The sequence below is a fragment of the Armigeres subalbatus genome, chromosome 3, assembly GCF_024139115.2.
Source record: "Armigeres subalbatus isolate Guangzhou_Male chromosome 3, GZ_Asu_2, whole genome shotgun sequence".
Taxonomy (NCBI): domain Eukaryota; kingdom Metazoa; phylum Arthropoda; class Insecta; order Diptera; family Culicidae; genus Armigeres; species Armigeres subalbatus.
The window spans coordinates 189,209,820-189,235,361 of NC_085141.1; the positions used below are offsets into that span (position 1 = coordinate 189,209,820).

A 25,542-nucleotide genomic window follows, 5' to 3' on the forward strand; every position below is an offset into this window, starting at 1 on the left:
GACGTTCGTGATGACGGAGAGAACTTACCTTTCGATTAGAACGTAGTCGATTTGGTTTTCCGTTTCTTGGTTAGGTGATCTCCATGTGGCCTTGTGTATATTTTTGCGGGGAAAGAAGGTGCTTCGGACTACCATTCCGCGGGAGGCTGCAAAGTTTATGCATCGTTGGCCGTTGTCATTCGATACGGTGTGCAGACTATCCGGTCCGATGACCGGTCTATACATTTCCTCCCTTCCTACCTGTGCGTTCATGTCACCGATGACGATTTTGACGTCCCGCAGTGGGCTTCCATCGTATGTCTGCTCCAGCTGTGCGTAGAACGCTTCTTTCTCGTCGTCGGGTCTCCCTTCGTGTGGGCAGTGCAAGTTGATGATGCTATAGTTGAAGAAACGGCGTTTAATCCCCAGCTTACACATCCTTGGTGTCAGGCCCTGCAAGCCAGCCTTTAAAAATCATAAGCAACGAACAATCAACAAGAGAGTACGGACCGGAACCATCGGCGAAGACTACTGCGACGAAAAGGGACTAGCGATTGGAAACTCGGTTCGTGGAACTGCAAATCTCTCAACTTCATCGGGAGCACACGCATACTCGCCGATGTGCTCAAGGACCGTGGATTCGGCATCGTAGCGCTGCAGGAGGTTTGTTGGAAGGGATCAATGGTGCGAACGTTTAGAGGTAATCATACCATCTACCAGAGCTGCGGCAACACACACGAGCTGGGAACAGCTTTCATAGTGATGGGCGATATGCAAAGGCGCGTGATCGGGTGGTGGCTGATCAATGAAAGAATGTGCAGGTTGAGGATCAAAGGCCGGTTCTTCAACTTCAGCATAATCAACGTCCATAGCCCACACTCCGGAAGCACTGATGATGATAAGGACGCATTCTACGCGCAGCTGGAACGTGAGTACGACAGCTGCCCAAGCCACGACGTCAAAATCATTTGAATGCTCAGGTTGGCCAAGAGGAGGAGTTTAGACCGACTATTGGAAAGTTCAGCGCTCACCGGCTGACGAACGAGAACGGCCTACGACTAATTGATTTCGCCGCTACCAAGAATATGGCCATTCGCAGCACCTACTTCCAACACAGCCTCCCGTATCGGTACACCTGGAGATCACCACTGCAGACAGAATCACAAATCGACCACGTTCTGATTGATGGACGGCACTGCTCCGACATTATCGACGTCAGGACATATCGTGGCGCTAACATCGACTCTGACCACTATCTGGTGATGGTTAAACTGCGCCCAAAACTATCCGTCATCAACAATGTTCGGTACCGACGACCGCCGCGGTACGACCTAGAGCGACTGAAGCAACCTGATGTCGCCACTGCATACGCGCAGCATCTCGAGGCAGCGTTGCCGGAAGAGGGTGAGCTCGATGGGGCCCCTCTTGAGGACTGCTGGAATACAGTCAAAGCAGCCATTAACGACGCAGCGGAGAACAACGTCGGGTATATGGGTCGAAGTCGACGGAACGATTGGTTCGACGAAGAGTGCAGACAGATTCTGGAGGAGAAGGACGCAGCGCGGGCGGTCGCGCTGCAGCAAGGTACCCGGCAGAACGTGGAACGTTATAGACGGAAGCGGAGACAGCAGACCCGCCTTTTTCAGGAGAAGAAACGCCACCTGGAAGAAGCGGAGTGCGAGGAGATGGAATGTGCCGTTCTCAAGAAACACGCAAGTTCTACCAGATGCTCAACGCATCCTGCAAAGGCTTTGTACCGCGAGCCGAAATGTGCCGGGATAAGGATGGGAGCATCTTGACGGACGAACGTGTGGTGATCGAAAGGTGGAAGCAGCACTACGAGGAACATTTGAATGGCGCTGAGAGTACAGGCAGTGAAAGTCAAGGCAGCGGAGGAGATGACTACGTCAGTTCAGCGGACGATGGAAGCCAACCAGCCCCCACCTTCAGGGAAGTTAAGGATGCCATTCAACAGCTAAAGACCAACAAAGCCGCTGGTAAGGATGGTATCGGAGCTGAGCTCATCAAGATGGGCCCGGAAACGCTGGCCACTTGCCTGCACAAACTGATAGTCAGAATCTGGGAAACCGAACAGCTACCGGAGGAGTGGAAGGAAGGGGTTATATGCCCCATCTACAAGAAAGGCGACAAACTGGAGTGTGAGAACTTTCGAGCGATCACCATCCTTAATGCCGCCTACAAAATGATATCCCAGATCATCTTCCGTCGTCTGTCACCATTAGTGAACGAGTTCGTGGAAGTTATCAAGCCGGCTTCGTTGACGGCCGCTCGACAACGGACCAGATCTTTACTGTACGGCAAATCCTTCAAAATGCCGTGAATACCAGGTCCTAACGCACCATCTGTTCGTTGATTTAAATGGAGCATACGACAGTGTAGACCGCGTAGAGCTAAGAAAAATTATGGACGAGCTTACCTGGGAAGCTTACCAGACTGATCAAAGCAACGTTGGATGGTGTGCAAAACTGTGTGAAGATTTCGGGCGAACACTCCAGTTCGTTCGAATCGCGCCGGGGACTAAGACAAGGTGATGGACTTTCGTGCCTGTTGTTCAACATTGCGCTAGAAGGTGTTATGCGGAGAGCCGGGTGTAACAGCCGGGGTACGATTTTCAACAGAGCCAGTCAATTTATTTGCTTCGCGGATGACATGGACATTGTCGGCCGAACATTTGCAAAGGTGGCAGAACTGTACACCCGCCTGAAACGTGAAGCAACAAAAGTTGGACTGGTGGTGAATGCGTCAAAGACAAAGTACATGCTTGTGGGCGGAACTGAGCGCGACAGGGCCCGCCTGGGAAGCAGTGTTACGATAGACGGGGATACCTTCGAGGCGGTCGAGGAATTTGTCTACCTCGGATCCTTGCTAACGGCTGACAACAACGTTAGTCGTGAAATACGAAGGCGCATCATCTGTGGAAGTCGGGCCTACTACGGGCTCCAGAAGAAACTGCGGTCGAAAAAGATTCGCCACCGCACCAAATGTGTCATGTACAAGACGTTAATAAGACCAGTTGTCCTCTATGGACATGAAACATGGACAATGCTCGAGGAGGACTTGCAAGCACTCGGAGTATTCGAGAGACGGGTGCTTAGGACCATCTTTGGCGGTGTGCAAGAAGACGGTGTTTGGCGGCGAAGAATGAACCATGAGCTCGCCCAACTCTACGGAGAACCCAGTATCCAGAAGGTAGCTAAAGCCGGAAGGGTACGATGGGCAGGACATGTTGCAAGAATGCCGGACAGCAACCCTGCAAAGATGGTGTTCGCTTCCGATCCGGCAGGTACGAGACGGCGTGGAGCGCAGCGAGCGAGATGGGCAGACCAGGTGCAGAACGACTTGGCGAGCGTGGGGCGTATCCGAGGATGGAGAGATGCGGCCTCGAACCGTGCATTGTGGCGTCAAATTGTTGATTCAGTGTTATCTGTTTAGATGGTAACTAAATAAATGAAATTACACATCCTTGCGATGATTGGCTGCCACCCAATCACACGATGGCGCATCTTACCCAGCACTATGAAGCCGGTTCCCAGCTCGTTGGTTATGCCACAGCTTTGGTAGAAGGTAGCCGCTCGATGCCCGCTTTTCCACACTTTCTGTCCAGCAAATCTCCTGCAGCGCCACGACGTCAAAGTTGCGGGAATGTAATTCATCGTAGATCATCCTGTCGCAACCTGCGAAACCTAGCGACTTGCAGTTCCATTTTCCAAGCTTCCAATCGTGATCCTGTATTCGTCGCCTAGGTCTTTGCCGATTATATCGAGTCGCAGTATCTCTTATATTGTTCGTAATGATAGGTTTTCCAGGCGGCTTATTGGGCCTGCGCAAACCTCTTGTCTCGTCGGAGGGCCGTCGTGTCAGGGCTGTTTAGCGTCCCACCTAACACCAGGACTTGGGCTTGTGCACTTTGAGCGGCTCACGGTCGCTTTGGTGGGGCCTACTTGCGGCTACATGCAGATTTTTATAGAGGTTTAACAGGGCCCACTGTCAAACCCCACCACATTCTAGGCAAGCCCCACAACTCGCAGATGGCCTGGGGAGGGATCGTCAAGCCCTTGGACATGGTCCCTGCTGCCCCTGGCAGGACCTAACACCAACCCTTAAATTACCGGAGGACCATTCCGCCTAAATTTCCGAGGTCCATGGTGCACAATTTTGCTTAGAGTTACTCACTGGCACTCGGACGATGATCAGCCGCCCCTAACACGGGTAATAGACGACCTTTCCCAAGGATGCTCGGAGGTAGGATAGGGATAGGATTTGCTGGGTAAACTGCTAAGGACCGCGAGATGGGGTCTATTTTATTCCTTCAAGTACGCAAAGTACTAATGGTACGCATCACTTATAATTTGCCGTGCCGTTGCAATTGATTGTTACATTGTTTCGTCCTTTTAACTTTTTGCCTTTCTCGTATACTAAGTATACGGTAAAGGCTATATGATCGCCCCAAAAACAAACTTTTTATAGAAGGCCCGGAGACCCATAGTGTTATATACCAATCGACTCAGTTCGACGAATTGAGGTGATGTCTGTGTGTGTGTGTGTGTGTGTGTGTGTGTGTGTGTGTGTGTGTGTGTGTGTGTGTGTGTGTGTGTGCAAAACTACTCAAAAATGTCACTCATTTTTCGGGCACTTACCCTCAACTGATTTGCTCGCAAACAAGTTGCATTCGACGCAAAATCCTATCCCATTGTTTCCTATTTGAAATTGGCCAGATCGGACTATGGGCTCAGAAGTTATGGCCAAAATACAAATTCATACAAAAAATCGCGTAAAAATGTCACTCATTTTTCGGCATTTACCTCAACTGATTTGTTTCGCAACAGGTTGCATTCGACGCAGAATCCTGTCTCATTGTTTCCTATTGGAGGTTGGCCAGATGGAACTATGGGATCAGAAGTTATGGCCAAAATACAAATTCATACAAAAAATCGCGTAAAATGTCACTCATTTTTCGGGCACTTACCCTCAACTGATTTGCTCGCAACAAGTTGCATTCGACGCAGAATCCTCTCCCATTGTTTCCTATTTGAAATTGGCCAGATCGGACTATGGGATCAGAAGTTATGTCCAAAATACAAATTCATACAAAAAATCGCGTAAAAATGTCACTCATTTTTCGGGCACTTACCTCAACTGATTTGCTCGCAACGAGTTGTTTTCGACGCAGAATCTTCTCCCATTGTTTCCTATTTGAAATTGGCCAGATCGGACTATGGGATCAGAAGTTATGGCCAAATACAAATTCATACAAAAAATCGCGTAAAAATGTCACCATTTTTCGGCACTTACCTCAACCGATTTGCTCGCAACAAATTGCATTCGACGCAGAATCCACTCCCATTGTTTCCTATTTGAAATTGGACAGATCGGACTATCGAAAAATCGCGTAAAAAAGGTCACTCATTTTTCGGGCACTTATCCTTAACCGATTTGCTAGCAACAAGTTGCATTCGACGCAGAATCCTGTCCCATTGTTTTCTATTTGAAATTGGCCAGATCGAACCATGGGATCGAAAGTTATGGCCAAAATACAAATTCATATAAAAAATCGCGTAAAAAATGTCACTCATTTTTCGGGCACATATCCTTAACCGATTTGCTCACAACAAGTTGCATTCGACGTAAAATCCTGCCCCGTTGTTTCCTATTGAAAATTGGCCATATCAGACTATGGGATCGAAAATTATATCATTTTTTGCCTTTTTATGGAAAAATCGCTAAAAAAAACTCACTCATTTTTCAGGCACTTTTCCTCAACCGATTTGCGAGCAAATTGCATTCGACGCAGAATGTCTCATATTTTCTTATTGAAAATTGGCCAGATCGGACTATGGGCTTAGATGTTATGGTCAAATTACTATTTATTGTGAAAAGAGTTCGAAAAGTCTAGCTCACTTTTTAGCACTTAGACTTCATCTATTCCCCAAGAAACACAAGTTCAACAAATCTGGTTGCAGTAACCATATTGTGAATCCGGTCATATATAAGTTACTGTGATTGATGTGCAATATGTGTGCTTCTCAGGTCGCTCGCAACAGATTGCATTCGACGCAGAATCTTGTCCAATTGTTTTCTATTGAAAATTGGCTAGATCGGACTATGGGATCGGAATTTATGGCTGAAACACCATTTTTGCCTTTTTATACGAAAAGGCTGTATGTTCGCTCCAAAGCCAAACTTTTACAGAAGGCCTGGAGACTCATAGTGTTATATACGTATAAGCTCGACGAACTGCGATGATGTCTGTGTGTGTGTGTGTGTGTGTGTGCGCGCACCAAAAGTGCGAAAAGTTTAGCTCACTTTTTTGGAACTCATCCTCAACCGATTTAATTCCAACTATAGATAGTAGAATATATAGATGAGCGAAAGCATGGCTGAGTCGATTTTTTTGCCCGTGCACACGCGCATATGACGTCACAGCCCTTAACGTTTCCATTGAAATCGTGACGTCATGCTCGTTTGGAAACACGTTTGACAGTTTGGAGACAGAGGATTTATCTTCACTCATCTATGTATTCCACTATCTATAATTCCAACAAGTTTCATTCGACGCGGAATCCTGTCGTATTGTTTTTTTTTTTTTTTATTCATTTCTTTATTTGGTAGGCACTCTGTGTATCTTAACCGCTACTGTGCCGTCATCTACTGTGGTATTCTGCTGTACAGAATCCACACAGAATCTATTTTTAGACATTCGTTTTTGTTATCATTGCCGGGTCCATCTCATCGTGAGTCCATTGTGTCCTTCTGTCCGTATCGTGTATCCAATTGCTCGTTGCATTGTTCGGTTGCCGCTCATCCGGGTACTTTGGAGGTATGCCTCCGAGAAGAACAATTTGTTAGTCGTCATCGGGCAGCCGTGTCGGTAAGACGCGCACCCCAAAACGCCACCGCTTGGGCTGCACCTCAGGCGACTTACAAGGGCTTGGTGGAGGGGCTGGGAATCGAACCCATGATCGTCCGCTTATAAGGCGAACGTGTAGCCAACTACGCTACGGGACCCCCCGCTCTCGTATTGTTTTCTATTGAAAATTTGGACCATGGGCACAGAAATTATGGCCAAAATATACTATGTGTTATAAAAAAGCGAGTAAAAAAGCCTAGCTGACTTTTAATGGACTTACCCTCAACCGATTTACTCACAACAAATTGCATTAGACGCGGAATTCTGTTCTATTATTTTTTATTGAAAGTTGGCCAGATTGAACTATTACCTTAGAAATTATGGCTGTAATATTTTTTGCCTTTCTTGTGCAACAAAGTTGTACCGAAAGGCTATAATTTCTTTCGAAAACGAACTATCGGATGCTTCCACACTGATACACTTCCCACCCTCTTCATACGGGAGTTTGGCATAAAGACGGTCATGAGATTTATATCATAACAAATATTGCACTCCGCTCGCTTGATGGGAATGACATTTTCGTTTTCATTTTGTGTAGTCGGAGCTTCAGTTCAATTCACATCCACAAGTGATATCCTTAAAATATATGACTGGGTAAAATAAAACAGGGGTATGTACGTCAGAAAGATTGGAAAAGGAAACAAAAATGTCGAAATTCTTATTAGCATATTGTAGATCAAGCTGAAAACCGAATCGAGGTCTCGCGACAATCGCATTTTCTCGCGATGCAGTCGCGACATCCGGGAATGGGACAAAATATGATTTTCGGTTTTCAACTGGATCTACAATATCTTTGCCATAAATAATCTGATTTTCATAGAACGGACAAAGAAATTTGTCTTTTTTACTCCTAGCTACTAGCTCATCTATTTTCAAGCACACACATTTTACGAAGGTCGAGAAAGGCACCATCACCGCTAGGTGGATTAATCTGGGTTTTTATTTTTCTTTTGCATTCTCCAGTATCAGTAAAGTTTGAAAATGGAAAAGAACAACAGAAAAATATTTTCAAATTCCAATAGTGAAAATTTGCCGTATGGTGTACGCACCGTGACTAAATCATAGTCATCAATCAGATGGCTCTAACGTTGATTATACCAAGAGACCGTTTTTCACAAATAATGGCACCAATATTTTTTTTCGTTTTCGTTTTGGGAGAGTACAGACATTACTGATTTCTTCACAATTTTTATAAAAATGAACGCTATCTGTCCATAATAGAATTATTTTGGGGTCTATATTAGGAGAGAAGAACATGAAAATTAAGTGGAGCTGGAGAGTCGATTAAAAGATTCAATAGGAATATTATGAACTAATTATTGTGCTAATTCAGACTTTTAAATGTTAATGTCAACAAAAAACGTCGTAAACATGAGTATTTTATTAACTTTTTGTTATTAATATCTATTTTGCAACTCGACTTATAGCAGAAAGTGAAAAATACCGTTATTGGGATCTATTGTTAATAGTTTTGCCTTTCTCGTATACTAAGTATACGGTAAAGGCTATATGATCGCTCCAAAAACAAACTTTTTATAGAAGGCCCGGAGACCCATAGTGTTATATACCAATCGACTCAGTTCGACGAATCGAGGTGATGTCTGTGTGTGTGTGTGTGTGTGTGTGTGTATGTGTGTGTGTATGTGTGTGTGTGTGTGTGTGTGTGCGCAAAACTACTCAAAAAATGTCACTCATTTTTCGGGCACTTATCCTCAACCGATTTGCTTGCAATAATTTGCATTCGACGCAGAATCCTGTCCCATTGTTTCCTATTTTAAATTGGCCAGATCGAACTATGGGATCAGAAGTTATGGCCAAAATACAAATTCATACGAAAAAATCGCGTAAAAAATGTCACTCGTTTTTCGGGCACTTATCCTCAACCGATTTGCTTGCAACAAGTTGCATTCAACGCAGAATCCTGTCTCATTGTTTCCTATTTGAAATTGGCCAGATCGAACTATGGGATCAGAAGTTATGGCCAAAATACAAATTCATACGAAAAAATCGCGTAAAAAATGTCACTCATTTTTCGGGCACTTATCCTCAACCGATTTGCTTGCAACAAGTTGCATTCGACGCAGAATCCTGTCTCATTGTTTCCTATTTGAAATTGGCCAGATCGAACTATGGGATCAGAAGTTATGGCCAAAACACAAATCCAAACGAAAAAATCAAAAAAAAAATGTCACTCATTTTTCGGGAACTTATTCTCAACCGATTTGCTCGCATAAAGTTGCATTCGATGCAGAATCCTGTCCCATTGTTTCCTATTTGAAATTGGTCAGATCGGACTATGGGATCAGAAGTTATGGCCAAAACACAAATTCATACGAAAAAATCGCGTACAAAATGTCACTCATTTTTCGGGAACTTATTCTCAACCGATTTGCTCGCAACAAGTTGCATTCGATGCAGAATCCTGTCCCATTGTTTCCTATTTGAAATTGGCCAGATCGAACTATGGGATCAGAAGTTATGGCCAAAATACAAATTCATACGAAAAAATCGCGTAAAAAATGTCACTCATTTTCCGGGAACCGATTTGCTCGCAACAAGTTGCATTCGATGCAGAATCCTGTCCCATTGTTTCCTATTTCAAATTGGTCTGATCGGACTATGGGATCAGAAGTTATGGCCAAAACACAAATTCATACGAAAAAATCGCGTAAAAAATGTCACTCATTTTCCGGGCACTTATCCTCAATCGATTTGCTCACAACAAGCTGCATTCGACGTAGAATCCCGTTATTTCCTATTGAAAATTGGCCATATCGGACTATGGGATCGAAAATTATACCATTTTTTATGAAAAAATCGGTAAAAAAAATGTCACTCATTTTGCAGGCACTTTTCCTCAACCGATTTGCTCGCATTAAATTGCATTCGACGCGGAATGTCTCATATTTTCTTATTGAAAATCAGCCAGATCGGACTATGGGCTTAGATGTTATGGTCAAATTACTATTTATTGTGAAAAAGAGTTCAAAAAAGTCTAGCTCACTTTCTTAGCACTTAGACTTCATCTATTCCCCAAGCAATACAAGTTCAACAAATCTGGTTGCAGTAATCATATTGTGACTGAATCCGGTCATATATAAGTTACTGTGATTGAGGTGCAATATGTGTGCTTCTCAGGTCGCTCGTAACAGATTGCATTCGACGCAGAATCTTGTCCCATTGTTTCCTATAGAAACTTGGCCGGATCGTAAAATTGGGTCAAAAGTTATGGCGGAAATACTAATTTTAAAACTACTAAATAAAATGCCATTTTTTGCTCTTATGCTCATCCGATTTGTTTGCAACAAATTGCGTTTGGCGAGAATTTTTTTTAGACATATTAAGAAATATTAAAAATAAGACCAATCCACATATTGGTGTTATTTTAGATTTTTTCAAACCTTTTGAACGAACGAGAAAGGCACCATCACCGCTAGGTGGATTAATCTGGGTTTTTTTTTTCAATTTTGTAAAACATGTTGATTTTTTTTATTCATTCGATAGAACGCCTTTTTCTGAGCCACGACATATTTCTTTTCACACTCATAAACCCCTAAATTTGATGTTTAAAATCCATTTTAAACGTTTTTGGAAATTTGACTGCTTGGCAGTTAGCTCACAGGTTGACAGCTCGACCCATAGTAAAATCAAGTTAAGGGTGTTCAATACGCGAAATTATTAGGTTTTTCGAAATTGATTTAAAATAGTTCCCGTGCTCCAAAATTCATAAAATTTTGAATTTGGGCTCAGTTTTTAAGATAGATTCAAGATATGTAATAATCTCAATACCCCTGAAAAACCCAATTATTTTACACTATTAACGAACATAGTTAATAAGTTGACGAAAATCCAAATTAAACTGACATATGACTATTTAATTAGTTAACCCTCTACAATAGAGTACCATGAGCGTCTTGATGACCGAATGTGTTACTTACAATCAAATGACAAACTATTTGGTTTATGACGCTTGGGAAACACTGAATCATATCATAATCACGTTAAGTACCATACTAACCTTGTCCGTGTCCAGCCCTTTGGTCATTGCCCACGTGGAAACCACATAATCCATGACCCGCTCACTCAACGCCTTGGGGACTTCGTGCAGCTTCATAAACTCCCGCACGTTGTTCAGCATGTCATGGTACTTTGCGGTGGCGGATGTCATTTGCTGGATAATTGTGGTAACATGACCGAAAATTGTGGCGTACAGGAGTGCTGTTGATAGCCGCAAATGAAATGGAAACAGAAACCGGTTAAGCTCGGCGGGTGGCTTGGCTGGGTGCGGGAATGTGGTGAGAGTACGGAAATCAAGTGTTTCCAAACTAACGAAAACGATAGGTTTGTGGCTGAGCGATTAGGGGATGACAAACAAAAGAGAAAAATGCGTTCTAGCTTAACAGATAATAGATGGAAAATATATGAAAATGGACATTGATCACGAGAGCACACGTTGAGCAGGATTTTCCGAATCCGATTCACTCGATGTTCTGCGGTTTTATGGACACGTTCTGTAGATACGCTTCATCGCATCCGAACCACCAGTCCGATGTGTGAGTCGAGATTTTATGACTAGCGTTACGTGACATTTATGTCCCATTCGGTGGGCGATGGTGAGGATTATTTCTAGCAAAACAAGTCTACGGGTTCGGTCAGGGTTTTATCTAAAGGAAGCTGTTCTGGTTTCCAAGGAAGGAAACCAGCCTGTTTTGCACTGACTAGCGAAAATTCTAAGGAGGGAAAGTAAGGAATTTATTAAAATAAAATGATTCAAAGAACTATGTATAAGGAACTGAGCATTTTAAAAGAGATTCTTAATCCGAAGCTAAAAGGTACATATAACTGCTTCCATTTTTTTTGTTTCGATGCAATCCTCATGTATAAAACGGTACAGTGTAACGCTCAGCATATACAAAATTATTACATTCGTATTAAAAAAGGTTGGATTCTTTTACAACTAATTCAAAAAAGAGTATCAAACAGATGGATTTTATGTAGTTGCTTTTAGACTACGAAATCTTTCTTGGAGCTTTTATGTCATACATACATAGTTGCTTACGGCCTACTTCTAGTCAATCATCAGTCACCGGCTATTCCTCACTCACAGTATATTTTGATTCACTCACAATTTATTTCGGCCGCTAATAAGTGCCTTCTGTAAATTTACAGTGTACTTTTGAATAATTTCTGACCACTTCCGGTTACCACAAGTCGCTTTCAATTGCTCATCTACGGCAGGTCTTACCATCATCGTGAACAAGATTAAACTGTTGAATAGCAACACGAACAACCCCTGCATTTGGCATGCGATGGAGAAGGTGCGATGGAGAAGCTTTCAATATCTTGGCAGCCCGTTAGCGATGGATTACGGAGCCAACATGAACATATCTTCTTCTTCATTGGTTTTACATACCCCACTGGGACATTGCCGCCTCGCAGCTTGGTGTTCATAAAGCACTTCCACGGTTATTAACTGCGAGGTTTCTAAGCCAAGCTACCATTTCTGCATTCGTATATCATGAGGCTATCACGATGATACTTTTATGCCCAGGGAAGTCGAGACAATTTCCAAACCGAAAATTGTGTAGACCGGCACCAGGAATCGAACCCAGCCACCCTCAGCATGGTCTTGCTTTGTAGCTGCGCATCTTACCGCACGGCTAAGGAGGGCCCCCCAACATAAGTATATATCTAGCATGGATTAGGAAGACTAAGGCTGCTTCAACAAATTTACGAAATAAATGGAGATTCAATCAGATTAACCAAAATTTCGAATATTCAACTGTGTGTATCAGCAGAGAACACAAAGAAGCTTCAAGTACACATCAACTAATGTCTAAGTTCTATAATTCGAGCCAGGTTGTCTCACAAATGGATCTCAAATGCTGAGCTTCATCGCTGATACCATCAATAAGTGAGATGGGTTGGTCACACATTACGAAACAAAAAAGACGAAATCTGTTAGCAAGTTCTGGTTTGGAATACGGAAGGACATCGCAGCAGAGGCAGACCGATGAAGCCTCAACAAAAAAAAAAAAAGAAAGACTATAGGAATCTGACCTGGCCCAGGTCAAGGGTGAAGCAAGGAGCAACGTAGAATGGAGGGAGAACTATTGGCCCTATGTACCCCTAGGGGTGGTCATTACCAATGAGTGAAAGAGATATTGGGTCTCTCGGCACGTACCAGTGGGGAGACAGTTTAACTCAGTTTTTTTTTAATTTCTGGAGTAGGTACCGAATATGAAATTCAATGCTTATTAGTGAGGGGGGTAGAAGCAAAAAGGCGTAAGTGACAAATCTGCTGCAAAATTTTCCAATATTCTTTCATTTCATATAAATTTCATGGTCTTTCATATCACCAAAACAACACAAATTGTCCAACAATTATTACATTTCGAGACAATTTGGGCGTAACTATTATGTAAACAAACATTGCAAAATGAATTTCTGCTAAACAAGTATTTCCTGGGAAAATCGCGGTATGTATCCGACAGAATAAGCTTTCCTCTATCAGATAAGGGAATTAGTATTAAATACAAACGCTATAATGTTTGTTTACAAAATAGGTTACGCCCAAATCACAAAGCTGTCTCGATTTATTCTAATTTATTTAGCATATATATCAACAATTTCCAAAAAAAAGACCCCCATTTCCCACCAACTTGGATTCATGATATCTCTTAAAGTTGGAGTTCAGCATTAAATGTAGAAAACCATAAGTATTATAACATTACTAATGGGATTGAAACATAGTGTAATGTCAGAACACGGTGTAAAGCTGAAGATTTTTCTTTGTTATGTTCTTATCATGCACTGAAACTTTGATAAACGAACAAAACTATTTGACGATTTTGAGCAAAACTTCGCAATCCAAATAGTGAATTTTGCTTCAACACAATGAACAAATAGTGCGGGGTACAATAAAATATGGAAGGAATGAATCTTTATTCCCAAAGGATCAAGCTTCCTATGACAAGTATAATAAAAGTTTAATATCACTTACTCCCTATGATACCGAAGCGAATCCAAACACATTTATAGAAACATATAAAAGACACAACAAAAGAAATCATAAGTGCTTAAAAATTCACAATTCAAACAGGACGCGTTCAAAACATAAAACAAACAGAAAGCACAGGAAACGAAAGCGAGAATATCGATTTAAAAACAAGCGATCGTAAAGACAACAGAATATACTGTAATTTGGTTAGAACTTTGGCCAATCGTTGTTAGCTTCCAGATTAGATAAAACCAATAGTAGGACGCACACACACACGCCTATTGAGCTTTCAGCAACAGTGTGTAATATTTGCACTCAAGCCGACAAGGTAGTGTGGGGACAGAGTGAGAGCGAGCCGCATAGGACAGTTGATTTTGCTAAAAATAACTACGCATAAAAACGGTGTCAAAAAACAGGACGTGGCAACGGAACGTAGAACACTGCACCTGCAATTATCATCATGCAGATAGTGAATACCTTCTCGTTGTCCGTCTCGGCCGCCACATTTCCGAATCCAACCTAAAACGAGGAGAATGGGAGAAAAGAGTTTTTTTATATATGTAGTGGCTGGGATATGGTGAGCATATGGTTGTAAGTGCAATCATTTAGAACCATTAAAGAGAACCGCCACGGCCTAAATGACACAAGGTGGAGATAATATACAATGATGTGCACAGGTTAGGTACTTCAGTGTGATAATAAGGGGATTAATACAAAGACAACAATATATCTAGACCAACATTTGAAAAAGGCGTAAATGCCAAAATTGATTCTTACCGGTTCCTCGTCTACATACAGAGCTATATACATGGACAAAAAATCAGAAAGAATACAATTTGGCTGTAAAGCTGTTTTCAAATGTTTAGCTAGATATTTTATTCATATAACAGTTATTCAAAATAAAAATGTTGATCGCAGTTTTCTCGAAAAAAAAAGTATTTTAAGTCTCTAAGAACTGAGAAGATTTCATACTCTTATATTGAACAATGCCGAAAATTGTACTGATAAGATATTTTTAAGTAATTTAATTAAATGCTAACATGTAAAATCTAACCAACACAACACAAAATTATATTTTTAAGGAGACTTCAATAAAACCAACAAGGAATAATATTTTCGCTGATGTTTGGTTTTTCTTCAAGTATGAGCTCCTTTAAAATCTTAAATCCGAAGCGCATTATTTACGATAAATAAGCTAACCGGATATACCAATTCAACCACTCGCATTGCTCCAAACGTCGTTTCTCGCTTACCATCAACAAATCTCGGGTACTTATTCAAAAGGACGTATGTGATTTTGTAAACAAAGATTAAAACGTCGATTTGTCCAATCTGATGGCACTCACACGCAAACCAACACCACCAACAGCTAGCCGAAGGCTTCCCCTACCTGTCTGTGGTGATGGTTTGCGTGGGAGTGCTATCAGATTGGACAAATCGACGTTTGAATCATTGTTTACAAAATCACATACGTCCTTTTGAATAAGTACCCGAGAAATATAGTTCGAATGAAACAAAGTCTGCGCACATGTCCGAAACGTTTCTGTCATTCTGCCGGACAAAACGCAAGGAAAATCGGTTGCCCCCATAAATTAACAAACTTGGTTTCTCGGACAGCTCTACGACGGTCAACTTGTCTATTTCCATTGGGCGGAGTCAATGTTGACACAGATTTCGAGTTGTCTCTGTCTTGCACAAAAGAGCCGATGTGTTCAATTTCCTAATACATACTAAAAACCAATATGATGAATCCATGGGTATTAAAGCAGTCCATCCACACACATCCTGCTTTCAGGAACAACCAAAGTTAAGCATTTCTATATGTTATACTGATGTTGTGATACCGTTCATTCTGATTGTGCAGATTGATGTTTGTTTATACTAGTCCAAGCTTATGTCAAATATGATCCAATAAAATAAAATAAAAATATTACCGTTCCGAACAAAATGAATAGATAACCAAATCGGTCTGAGGTAGGCAATCAAAATTATACAATAAACAATTTCCGTAGTACAGTGAACTCTCCCTTACTTGATATTGAAGGGACCATCGAGTTAGGGAGGTATCGAGATAGGGAACACATATATAAATAACAATAGGAAGAATGAAGGAAATTGGGAAGAATGAGGATTAATTTCACAATTTTCAATTCTAACATCTAGCTGCTTAGCATTCCGATCCTACTTCTCACTTCTCGGTCTTCAGTCTCACTTCTAACTTCCAATTTCCTATTTTTCACTTCTCGCTGCTCACTTATCGCTTAGTACTTCTCACTATTATTTTCTCATTTCTCATTTCCCATTCCTCACTTCTTACTATTCACTTCCTATTTCTCACAACTTACTTCTCACTTAGCACTGCTACCTATTCACATCTCACTTTCACTTTTCATTTCTTACACATCGCTTCGAATTTGTCACTTCTCTTTTTGTTATTTTTCATTTCTCACTTTTCACTTTCCACTGCTCGCTACTCACATAGCACTTCTCACTTCACTCATTTTTTAGAGATTGTGCTTATTATTTACGTATTGCAAAATTACGTAATGCAAAAATTTATTTACGTAATGCAAATTATTTACGTAATGCAAAAATTTTCCATTTTCAAACCCCCTCCCCACTATGTCACACTTTTTGTATGGAGAATCTAAAATTTTTGAATTGGTTGTCACACTTTGGGCAGCGGTCCACGTCCTGTTGATGGGCTGGGCAGCATCGAGTGTTGTGTGTTGTGTTCGGCCTTGCATCGAGTTTTATGTATGCACTTTTCACTTCTCATTTCTCAAGTCCCACTTCTTTCTAAGAAAGGAAGAAGCAGAATGCGGAAGAAAGTAGGGAGAGAAGAAGGGAAAGAGTAATGGAAAAAATGGTGTCATGCGACCCGTGCCGAGGGCTGAATGGTTGAGGGGGTTCTAAACATGCTCAACCGCGAACGGAGCCTGGGGTGCACCAGGGCGAACACCCCAGTAAGCAGCCCTTACTGCACTACGGCGGGGCACTGGTGCTGCGGACATTTATTTCTCTAGCTACTCGTGGGACCAAAAATGAGTACAAATTCTACAAACAACCCTCAAGGTGACGACTGCCTCTCTCAGTCGTGTGAGAGCGAAGTGGAGAATACTCTGAATCAGTTTGGCCTTACCGAAGACCAGCTACTCAGTAGTTCGCAGGAGAAGATGGAAATATCCTGCCCCTCAACGCCTATCTCCCGGAGCAGCACATGTTTCGACAAAGCTGATCCAGATCTACAACCCCCCTCATCGACCGACTCCAACCTGCTGGACATGGAAGATAACAAAGATGATGGTATAAGGATCGTCATCAACCCCCAAAAATCTTTAGCAAGTAGCAAAGGATCCGAAGATAACAAGGGTTCTACGGAAGCCAAGGGTGCTCCGAGAAAGAAAATCCCCACACTCACACGCTCGCAGAGGAAGCAGCTTAGAACTCTCCGGGAGAAGGGAAAAGACCGGAATGAGGCCTTGTCCATAATCCTGAATAAGGAGAGCGAGCCCACTTCCTCAAAACGCTCGAGAAACGACCTAGACAAATCCGCCACAGAGGACCCCAAACAAAAAAGGGTGAAGCACCATCTGGATCCGAGAGAGCGCGCCCAACAGTCCTCAAACCGCGCGCCTCAGAAAAACGTGTCTGGAGAAAAACCCACCCATGAGGAAAACAGCTGGTATCAGCTGGTATATGGCCAAAAGCGTGAAGGTCGGGATAATACCCAAAGACTTTCCCACCGTCCAACTCACTACAGCCCAGCTAGACCTTCTACAAGAAACCCTCCTGCTCAGAGTAGTTCAACAGCGAAACGAGCCAATAAAACCCAAATTCAACAACCTCATCTACAAGTTCGGTTACATGGTTCTAATCTGTAAGGATCAAGAGACTGCTGAGTGGTTAAAGAGAATATCCCCATCCATGAAACCCTGGGAAGGTGCAGAGCTGATGGCAATGGACGAAGTGGCGATTCCACGTCCAGAGATGATCCGAACATTCTTCCCACAAAGCTCCAGCTATGATGACGACCGAATAAAGGCTCTCATAGAAAGCCAAAATGACATCACAACAACTAATTGGCGTATTGTGAAACGATCCATTCTGAAAGATATTCATGTTGAATGGATCTTCACAGTAGAGGGTGCGTCGATGGAAAAGTTGAAGAAGTCCAAATACACCCTCAACTACCGATTTGGTGAAATCCAACTAAGGAAGATTACAGATCAACCGACTGCCGCTACCGCCAATCCGACTGGAAGGCCGACCCAAGAGCAATCTGAGGAGGCCTCCTGTTCAAGCGAGGTTCACTAACTGGAAGGCCGACCCAAGAGAAATCTGAGGAAGCCTCCGGTTCGGGCGAGGTTAGTAAATCTCACCCCAAAAGCACCATAAAGGCTAGTCTGTCCGCCTCTAAAGGAAAAGCTCGAAGCTTACATGCGACCCCTTGCTCTAGTGGTACCAAACCAAAGGTATCTAAACAGGGCAAAGGGGGTGCAAAAAGCGACAGTTTGACCACAGAGGCGAAACTGGCGGGCCAGGTTGCTACAGGGAAGAGAGAAAACCCAAACTGTAATATCAAACGACATCCTGATGATCCGCAACATCCAAAGCCGGACAGTCGTCGTCCGGAAAAAAGCGGGAACCCCGGAAATGGCGACTAAAGTTCTGCAAGTGAACCTCCACCATGCTTAAAGCGCCACGGGTGTGCTCTGTCGGAGGTTCACCAAAGAGAATTTAACCGTGGCCCTCATTCAAGAGCCATGGGTCAATAAATCCAGAATACAAGGTATTCCACAACACTCATGTAAGTTGGTATATGATGACAGCCAGCTTTCTCCTAGAGCGGCTATTTTATTACATAACAACTGTAAATACTTTCCAATTTCAGAATTCATAAAAAGGGACATCGTAGCGGTCAGGATGGAGGTACCTTCCGCCAGAGGGAGTAGAGAGATCTTGGTGGTCTCGGCATACTTCCCAGGTGACGTGGACGAAATCCCTCCTCCAGAAATAGCTGCGCTCGTAGCCTACAGCCACCGATACAACATCCCCTTCGTCATAGGGTGCGACGCAAATGCACATCACACCGTATGGGGAAGTACCAATATAAACACCAGAGGTGAGTACCTGTTACAGTTTCTCTCTTCCAAGAACATTGACATTTGTAATGTTGGTGACAAGCCCACGTTTGAAAACTCCATTCGTCAGGAAGTTTTGGACTTGACTCTATGTAGTCGGTCTATCTCTGATAAAATAAAAACTGGCATGTTTCTGAAGAAATATCAATGTCAGACCATAAACACATCATCTTCGAATGGGAAGGGGTCTAACGATGGAAAAACGTTTAAAGATCCTAAGAAAACTGATTGGGAATCCTACTCAGCTATCCTACGATCCGAAGAGTACATCATAGAAAGTCACATCAAGTCCATAACACAATTGGAAGATGCGTCCAAATCCATTAAAAACAAAATCCTTAACGCCTACCAAGAGAGCTGTCCAACTAAATCAACTAGTTCGAGTAGAGACGTTCCATGGTGGAATAAAACTCTTGAGAAGCTTAGGAAAACTGCGCGTAGGGAGTTCAACCGTGCTAAGCGAACCGGCGATTGGAGCCTATACAGAAAGGCCCTGACGAACTACAACAAAGAAATAAGGTCAGCCAAACGGAAATCGTGGATTCTAATGTGTGAAAGCATAGAGAATACACCCGTAGTGGCCAGACTTCAAAAAACTCTTTCAAAAGACCACTCCAATGGTGTGGGTAGCTTCCGAAAGATGGATGGTTCGCTCACTGTAGAGCCTAGCGATACACTGAGCGAATTGTTAAAGATCCACTTCCCTGATTCAATCCCTGAGTCGAGCATCGGCGACCAAGGCACTGGAATTGCTGTCTCATATCCACAAGAGATCCAATCATGGGTTTCTGGATCTAAAAAAGACGCAATAAAGGTTGCAAAGGAAGCTTTCACTAGGGCCAGGGTTGAGAGGGCTGTGAGATCTTTCGAGCCATTTAAGTCTCCTGGCATGGATGGAATATTCCCAGCGTTGATCCAAAAAGAGGAGAAAACACTGGTTCCACCCTTGGTTGAGATTTTTAAGGCGAGTCTGATTTTGGGGCACATACCTAACGATTGGCGTCAAATCCGGGCTGTCTTCATTCCGAAGGCAGGCAAGAGAGATAAAACCAACCCCAAAGCATTCAGGCCGATAAGTTTATCCTCTGTAATGCTCAAAATTATGGAAAAGGTACTATGCGAGTACATAAATCACAAATTTATGAAAGCAATGCCTTTGTCAAAAACCAATTCGCTTATCAAAGTGGAAAATCTACGATCTCTGCACTACATACGGTAGTTCAAAAATCGAAAAACACTTAATGCAAAAGAAATTGCTCTTGTAGCATTTCTTGATATTGAGGGCGCATTCGATAACGCTTCTTATTCGTCTATAGGGTCAGCAATGTTGAGGAGAAAATTCGACCCATGCATTGCTACCTGGGTACATGCTATGCTAGCTAATCGGAAAATCTCCTCTGAGCTTAGCGATTCATACATCACTGTTAAAGCAACAAGGGGGTGTCCGCAAGGCGGAGTGCTTTCTCCTTTGTTGTGGTCACTGGTGGTGGATGAGCTTCTAGACAGCTTAGAGAGAAGAGACTTCGAAGTGGTTGGATATGCTGATGACGTTGTCATTATTGTACGAGGCAAATTCGAAAGTGTTATCGTGGAAAGAATGCAATCTGCCCTAAATCACACTTTTTCCTGGTGTCAAAAGTATCAACTAGGCCTAAATCCTACAAAACTTCCATTATCCCTTTCACCAAACGGAGAAAGGTACAACTGAAACCCCTTTTCTTGAATCAAACACAATTAGTTTATTCAAGTGAAGTAAAATATCTAGGTGTCATACTCGACGCAAAGCTTAATTGGAACTCTCATCTCCAATCAGTTGTGCAGAAAGGTCTCAATACACTTTGGGTTTGTTCAAAAACCCTTGGTAAAAGATGGGGCCTAAAACCAAGTATGATCATGTGGATATATAAAACCATTGTCCGTCCCAGGACAACTTACGCTTCCCTTGTCTGGTGGCCTAAAACTGATGAGGCTGCTGCAAGGGCTAAGCTCAACAAAATCCAACGCACCGCTTGCATAGCCATCACTGGTGCAGTTCGTAGTACACCCACTTTGGCCCTAGACGCAATGCTTCACCTGCCCCGGTTAGATCAATTCATAAAGCTGGAAGCGGAAAAAAGTGCTCTAAGGTTAAAGAGAACAAAAACACTGCTGTCGGGAGACCTTACGGGTCACCTCAGCATATTAAATGAATTTGCCATAAATCCCACAATAGGAATTTGTAGTGACTGGATGGAAACGGTAGTCAATTATGACTTACCTTACGATGTGTTCATTCCTTCCCGCCAGGAGTGGGAAGGAGATGGACCCAGCGTTCCAACAGGCTCTATAAATTTCTTCACAGATGGTTCGAAAATGAATAATCTGACAGGATCCGGAATCTATGGCCCTACAACAAAAATTTCTGTCCACTTAGGACAGTGGCCCACAGTATTTCAGGCGGAAATATATGCAATATTAGAATGCGTGTTATTATGCCTGAGGAGAAAGTATAGATTTGCAAAAATATGTATTTTCTCTGACAGCCAAGCGGCACTTAAGTCGCTTAATAACTACACTTGTAACTCAAAGCTAGTGTGGGAATGCATTCTGGCTTTGAAAAACTTATCCATACGCAATCGAGTCTACCTATATTGGATCCCAGGACATACGGGTCTAGAGGGAAACGAGATTGCTGATGAGCTAGCCAGGAATGGATCTAATGAAAGGTTCATTGGCCCTGAGCCCTTCTGCGGGATCTCAGACTGCTCTGTAAAATGGAACTGAACAAATATATGGTCAGTCAAATCACATCAAACTGGAATGCACTTCCCCATACGAGCCAATCCAAAAGGCTCGTAACGATTAACCCCAAGAAAACCCAACAACTATTAGGTCTCAACAAAAGGGATCTCAACATCTACACCGGTCTAATAACTGGATACTGCCCCTGCAGATACCATCTACAAAAGATCGGAGCAATCCAAACCTCAAATTGCCGCTTCTGTGACGAGGAGAGAGAAACATCAGAACACATCCTCTGCTATTGCAGTGCACTCACCCAACGTAGGTTCAAAGTTCTCAGCAAGCCCTTTTTAGGGCCTGCTAACATATGGATCTTATCCCCCAAGGACGTGGTTGGCTTCATAAAGCTAGTCTCGCCAGAATGGGGGAGTCACATACTGTAACTCAGGATCTCTATTCATCAATAATAGATGGTCTTGAGTTCAGTCGATACCAAGGTATCTCAGTGACAAACATGTTACTGAGATAACTTGCGTATTTCACAGCAAAAGGGTATATCACAATAGTCCTAAAATCTGGACGCAGTGATCTTCACCCGACAAACGAGGGAAAAAAAAAAGAAAAAGGGCAAAAAAATAAAGTAAAAAGAAAAGGGGATTAAAAAAGGAGAAAGCTAACTCAGCATTTTTCACTTTTAACATTTCAATTCTCACTTCTCACTTCTTGCTTTTTTCTTCCTACTTCTCACTTCTTACTACTCACTTTTAACTTCTTATCATATACATCTCACTTTTCTCTTCTCACTTCTTACTTCTCACTCCCATTTCGCACTTTTCACATCTCACTACATACTTTCATTATTCACAATCTAAGTGTATTTTTAACTTCTCGGCCAAACGACATTCGGCCAAATGGCACGACACCGTGTACATTCTTCTTCTTCTTCTTTTTGGCATTACATCCCCATACTGCGACAGAGCCGCCTCGCAGCTTAGTGTTCATTAAGCACTTCCACAGTTATTAACTGCGAGGTTTCTAAGCCAGGTTACCATTTTTGCATTCGTATATCATGGGGCTAACACGATGATACTTTTATGCCCAGGGAAGTCAAGACAATTTCCAATCCGAAAATTGCCTAGACCGGCATCGGGAATCGAAACCAGCCACCCTCAGCATGGTCTTGCTTTGTAGCCGCGCGTCTTACCGCACGGCTAAGGAGGGCCCATTAGAGTACATTAGAGTGATTCAAATTTTGACTTTATTGCTCCCCTATGCTCAATCGATCGTATTTATCATTTTGATAGACTTCCTAAATTTTAAGCTAATTTGGATGTAATTTGAATGTGCACGCCTCATTTGAAGTTAGTATAGAAATTACTATGGAAATCGCTACTTATGTGAAAAGCCGTTCCCATAATCTAATTGAATATAATCAACGCGTGACCTTCATATAACACTTCCAAAACTGAAAGCCAGTTGTTGTAGCGAAGCGATTTGACTTTTGTAAGTACAGGTATAAAGAAAACAAAAATGCTTGCCAATATATTCATATATTTTTAGAGCTTAATGGGCAAAAAAGCAGCTAGCAAGGTGAAAACGCCTTGGGCAATCTGAATGCCAAAGGGGATAAGGCTCTGTGGATCTCATTCGCCGGTTGATTTAAAATCCGTTTGTACCGGATGTATTAGTTATGGTGGTTCGAGTATTTTCTAACGATGCTGCAAGTTCCAAGAACCACTGTTTTTTATGCTATGGAGGTTATAAGATAGTTCCAGCTCTCCTAAGGGGCTTTCAGGACGATTCCGATTGCTGAGATGACTATCGGAATTATACGCACGTCCTCTGTCGTAGACCACAATATCGAGCCGATTGGCACGAATGAGCAAATCTCGCTTAACTTTTCAAAAGGAACTAAGTAACATTTTTATCATGAATTAATTTGAATAGCGCAATCAACAGAAAAACATAAAAGCTATTGATTGTGCTATTCAAATTAATTCATGAAAAAAATGTTACTTAGGTCTTTTTGAAAAGTTAAGCGAGAAATCCTATCTGATCTCGCGATCCCAGTAGGTACAATTTTACAAAACTATTTTCCAGAACCGGGACAAGCACATATTCATAGTAGGCGACAAACTAGTCAACCAAGTTGTGCTTTAAAGCAATCTGTTGGTACACAATCTTAGCGTTATGGCGATCAAGATAGGCTAAACACCCGGACACGATATGCTCGATCGATTCTCCTACTGAATTGCACTTCCTGCAGCCGCAGTTCTTCATCGCAATTATCCTGTCCTTGATGTCTACCATAAATCCTTCTGTTTCTGAGAAGAGTTCACCCCACACCAGTCACGTATTCGACACCGCTGTGTCGATATATTCCAGCTCCAGTTGATGGGGGGTGCGTCCTACGTATTTCCTTATGCTTCCACTATGCGATAATCTCGTCGACAGTTTTGATGTCGCAATTCAGCTGATAATCTTCCTTTGTAAATGCAGGGCACTGAATCCATGGTCAGCTTCACATACACCGCGATAGATTTTTCGTGACGGTTCTGGCTCTCCACGAAGTATTTCTGCAACTGCTGGATCTGGGAAACACATAGCTAGCGCTTAGTTTCATAGGGGGGTAACTGTATTGACCGATTTATTTTCGTCAGTGTTTTCTTTTTATTATTATAGCGAATTGCGCTAGTTTGTCGATGATTTAATGGTTTGGTGTGATAAAGGATGAATATATTTTGCACCAGAATCGATAATCACGGCTGTAGCTTTTGAAACAATTGAGTTATTAACAAAATATAAAATCGATTAAGAAAAATCGATCAATACACTATCTCGCGCTTAGTATCATAGGACTAAGCGCGAGATAGTGTTTGTATATCGGTGACGCCTCTTCCTTCTACTGAGCATGGTAGGGTGACTCTCTCAATGGACGATTTTGGATGGCGCATGGGATGCTTGGTGAACGCCACTCGTACTGCTCGTTCTAACGCCTCCTAGTCAATCTCCAAGTCAGTCTAGGTCCACTTAACCACCCCGAAACTGTACGTCAACAAGGACACGGCAAAAGTGTTTATTGCCTTCACTTTGTTGCCCGTCGACAAGAAGCTCTTTAAAATTCCGTTGACACGATGCAAGAACTTTTCGTGCAGCTCCTTCTTGATCATCATGTGGCGATTTCCCTTCAGTTGCAGGAAACGGTTGGCATCCACCAGGTTACAGCAGTGTAGATGTATGGATCGACATTCATCGATTCCTAACTCCATCCGGATGTAGTTGCTGTATACCGTTACGAGCTGCAGAAATTGATGCAGATTCTCCACAGATTCCGCAAACAGCCTCAAATCGTCCATAAAAAAGTGTGGGTAATGTTTGTACTCCTTTTCCCACTCTACGAGTGAGAGCCATAGTTGTGTGTGCTCTGCTAAAAGGGTGCATGACAAGGAAAAACCATAAAGGACTGAAGGTATCGCCTTGGAAAATGCTCCTCCTAATGCTGAGATTCCTGGACCGTAAAACCCTTTCTCCGTCGGTAATGTGTAGGGATATGCTCCACATCACCATAGTGTGCTGCCTCAGCCTGATGACGTTAACGTTTATCTTGTCCAACTGCAGTAACTTAAAAAACTACGAGATTCGAACGCCTTCTTGAAGTCGACATACGGCCATGCACAGGTTTCTTTGCTTGTGGGTGGCCTGTCCAACAACGACTGCATCGATGATGAACTGAACCTTGCACCCTCCTCGCTATTACCGGTGACAGCACT

The 25,542-nt window shown here is 42.6% G+C and overlaps 1 protein-coding gene across 1 annotated transcript in view; it reads right to left on the minus strand.

The window, feature by feature from the left end:
• The window catches only part of LOC134228012 (potassium voltage-gated channel protein eag), a 183,081-nt gene that overhangs the window by 12,032 nt on the left and 145,507 nt on the right, over positions 1-25,542 (minus strand). The window contains exons 12-13 of the mRNA XM_062709769.1: positions 14,354-14,426; positions 10,926-11,125 (exon numbers count right to left, since the gene is read on the minus strand). Of these exons, the coding sequence (XP_062565753.1) occupies positions 10,926-11,125; positions 14,354-14,426 (273 nt within the window). The remainder of the gene's footprint in view (positions 1-10,925; positions 11,126-14,353; positions 14,427-25,542) is intronic.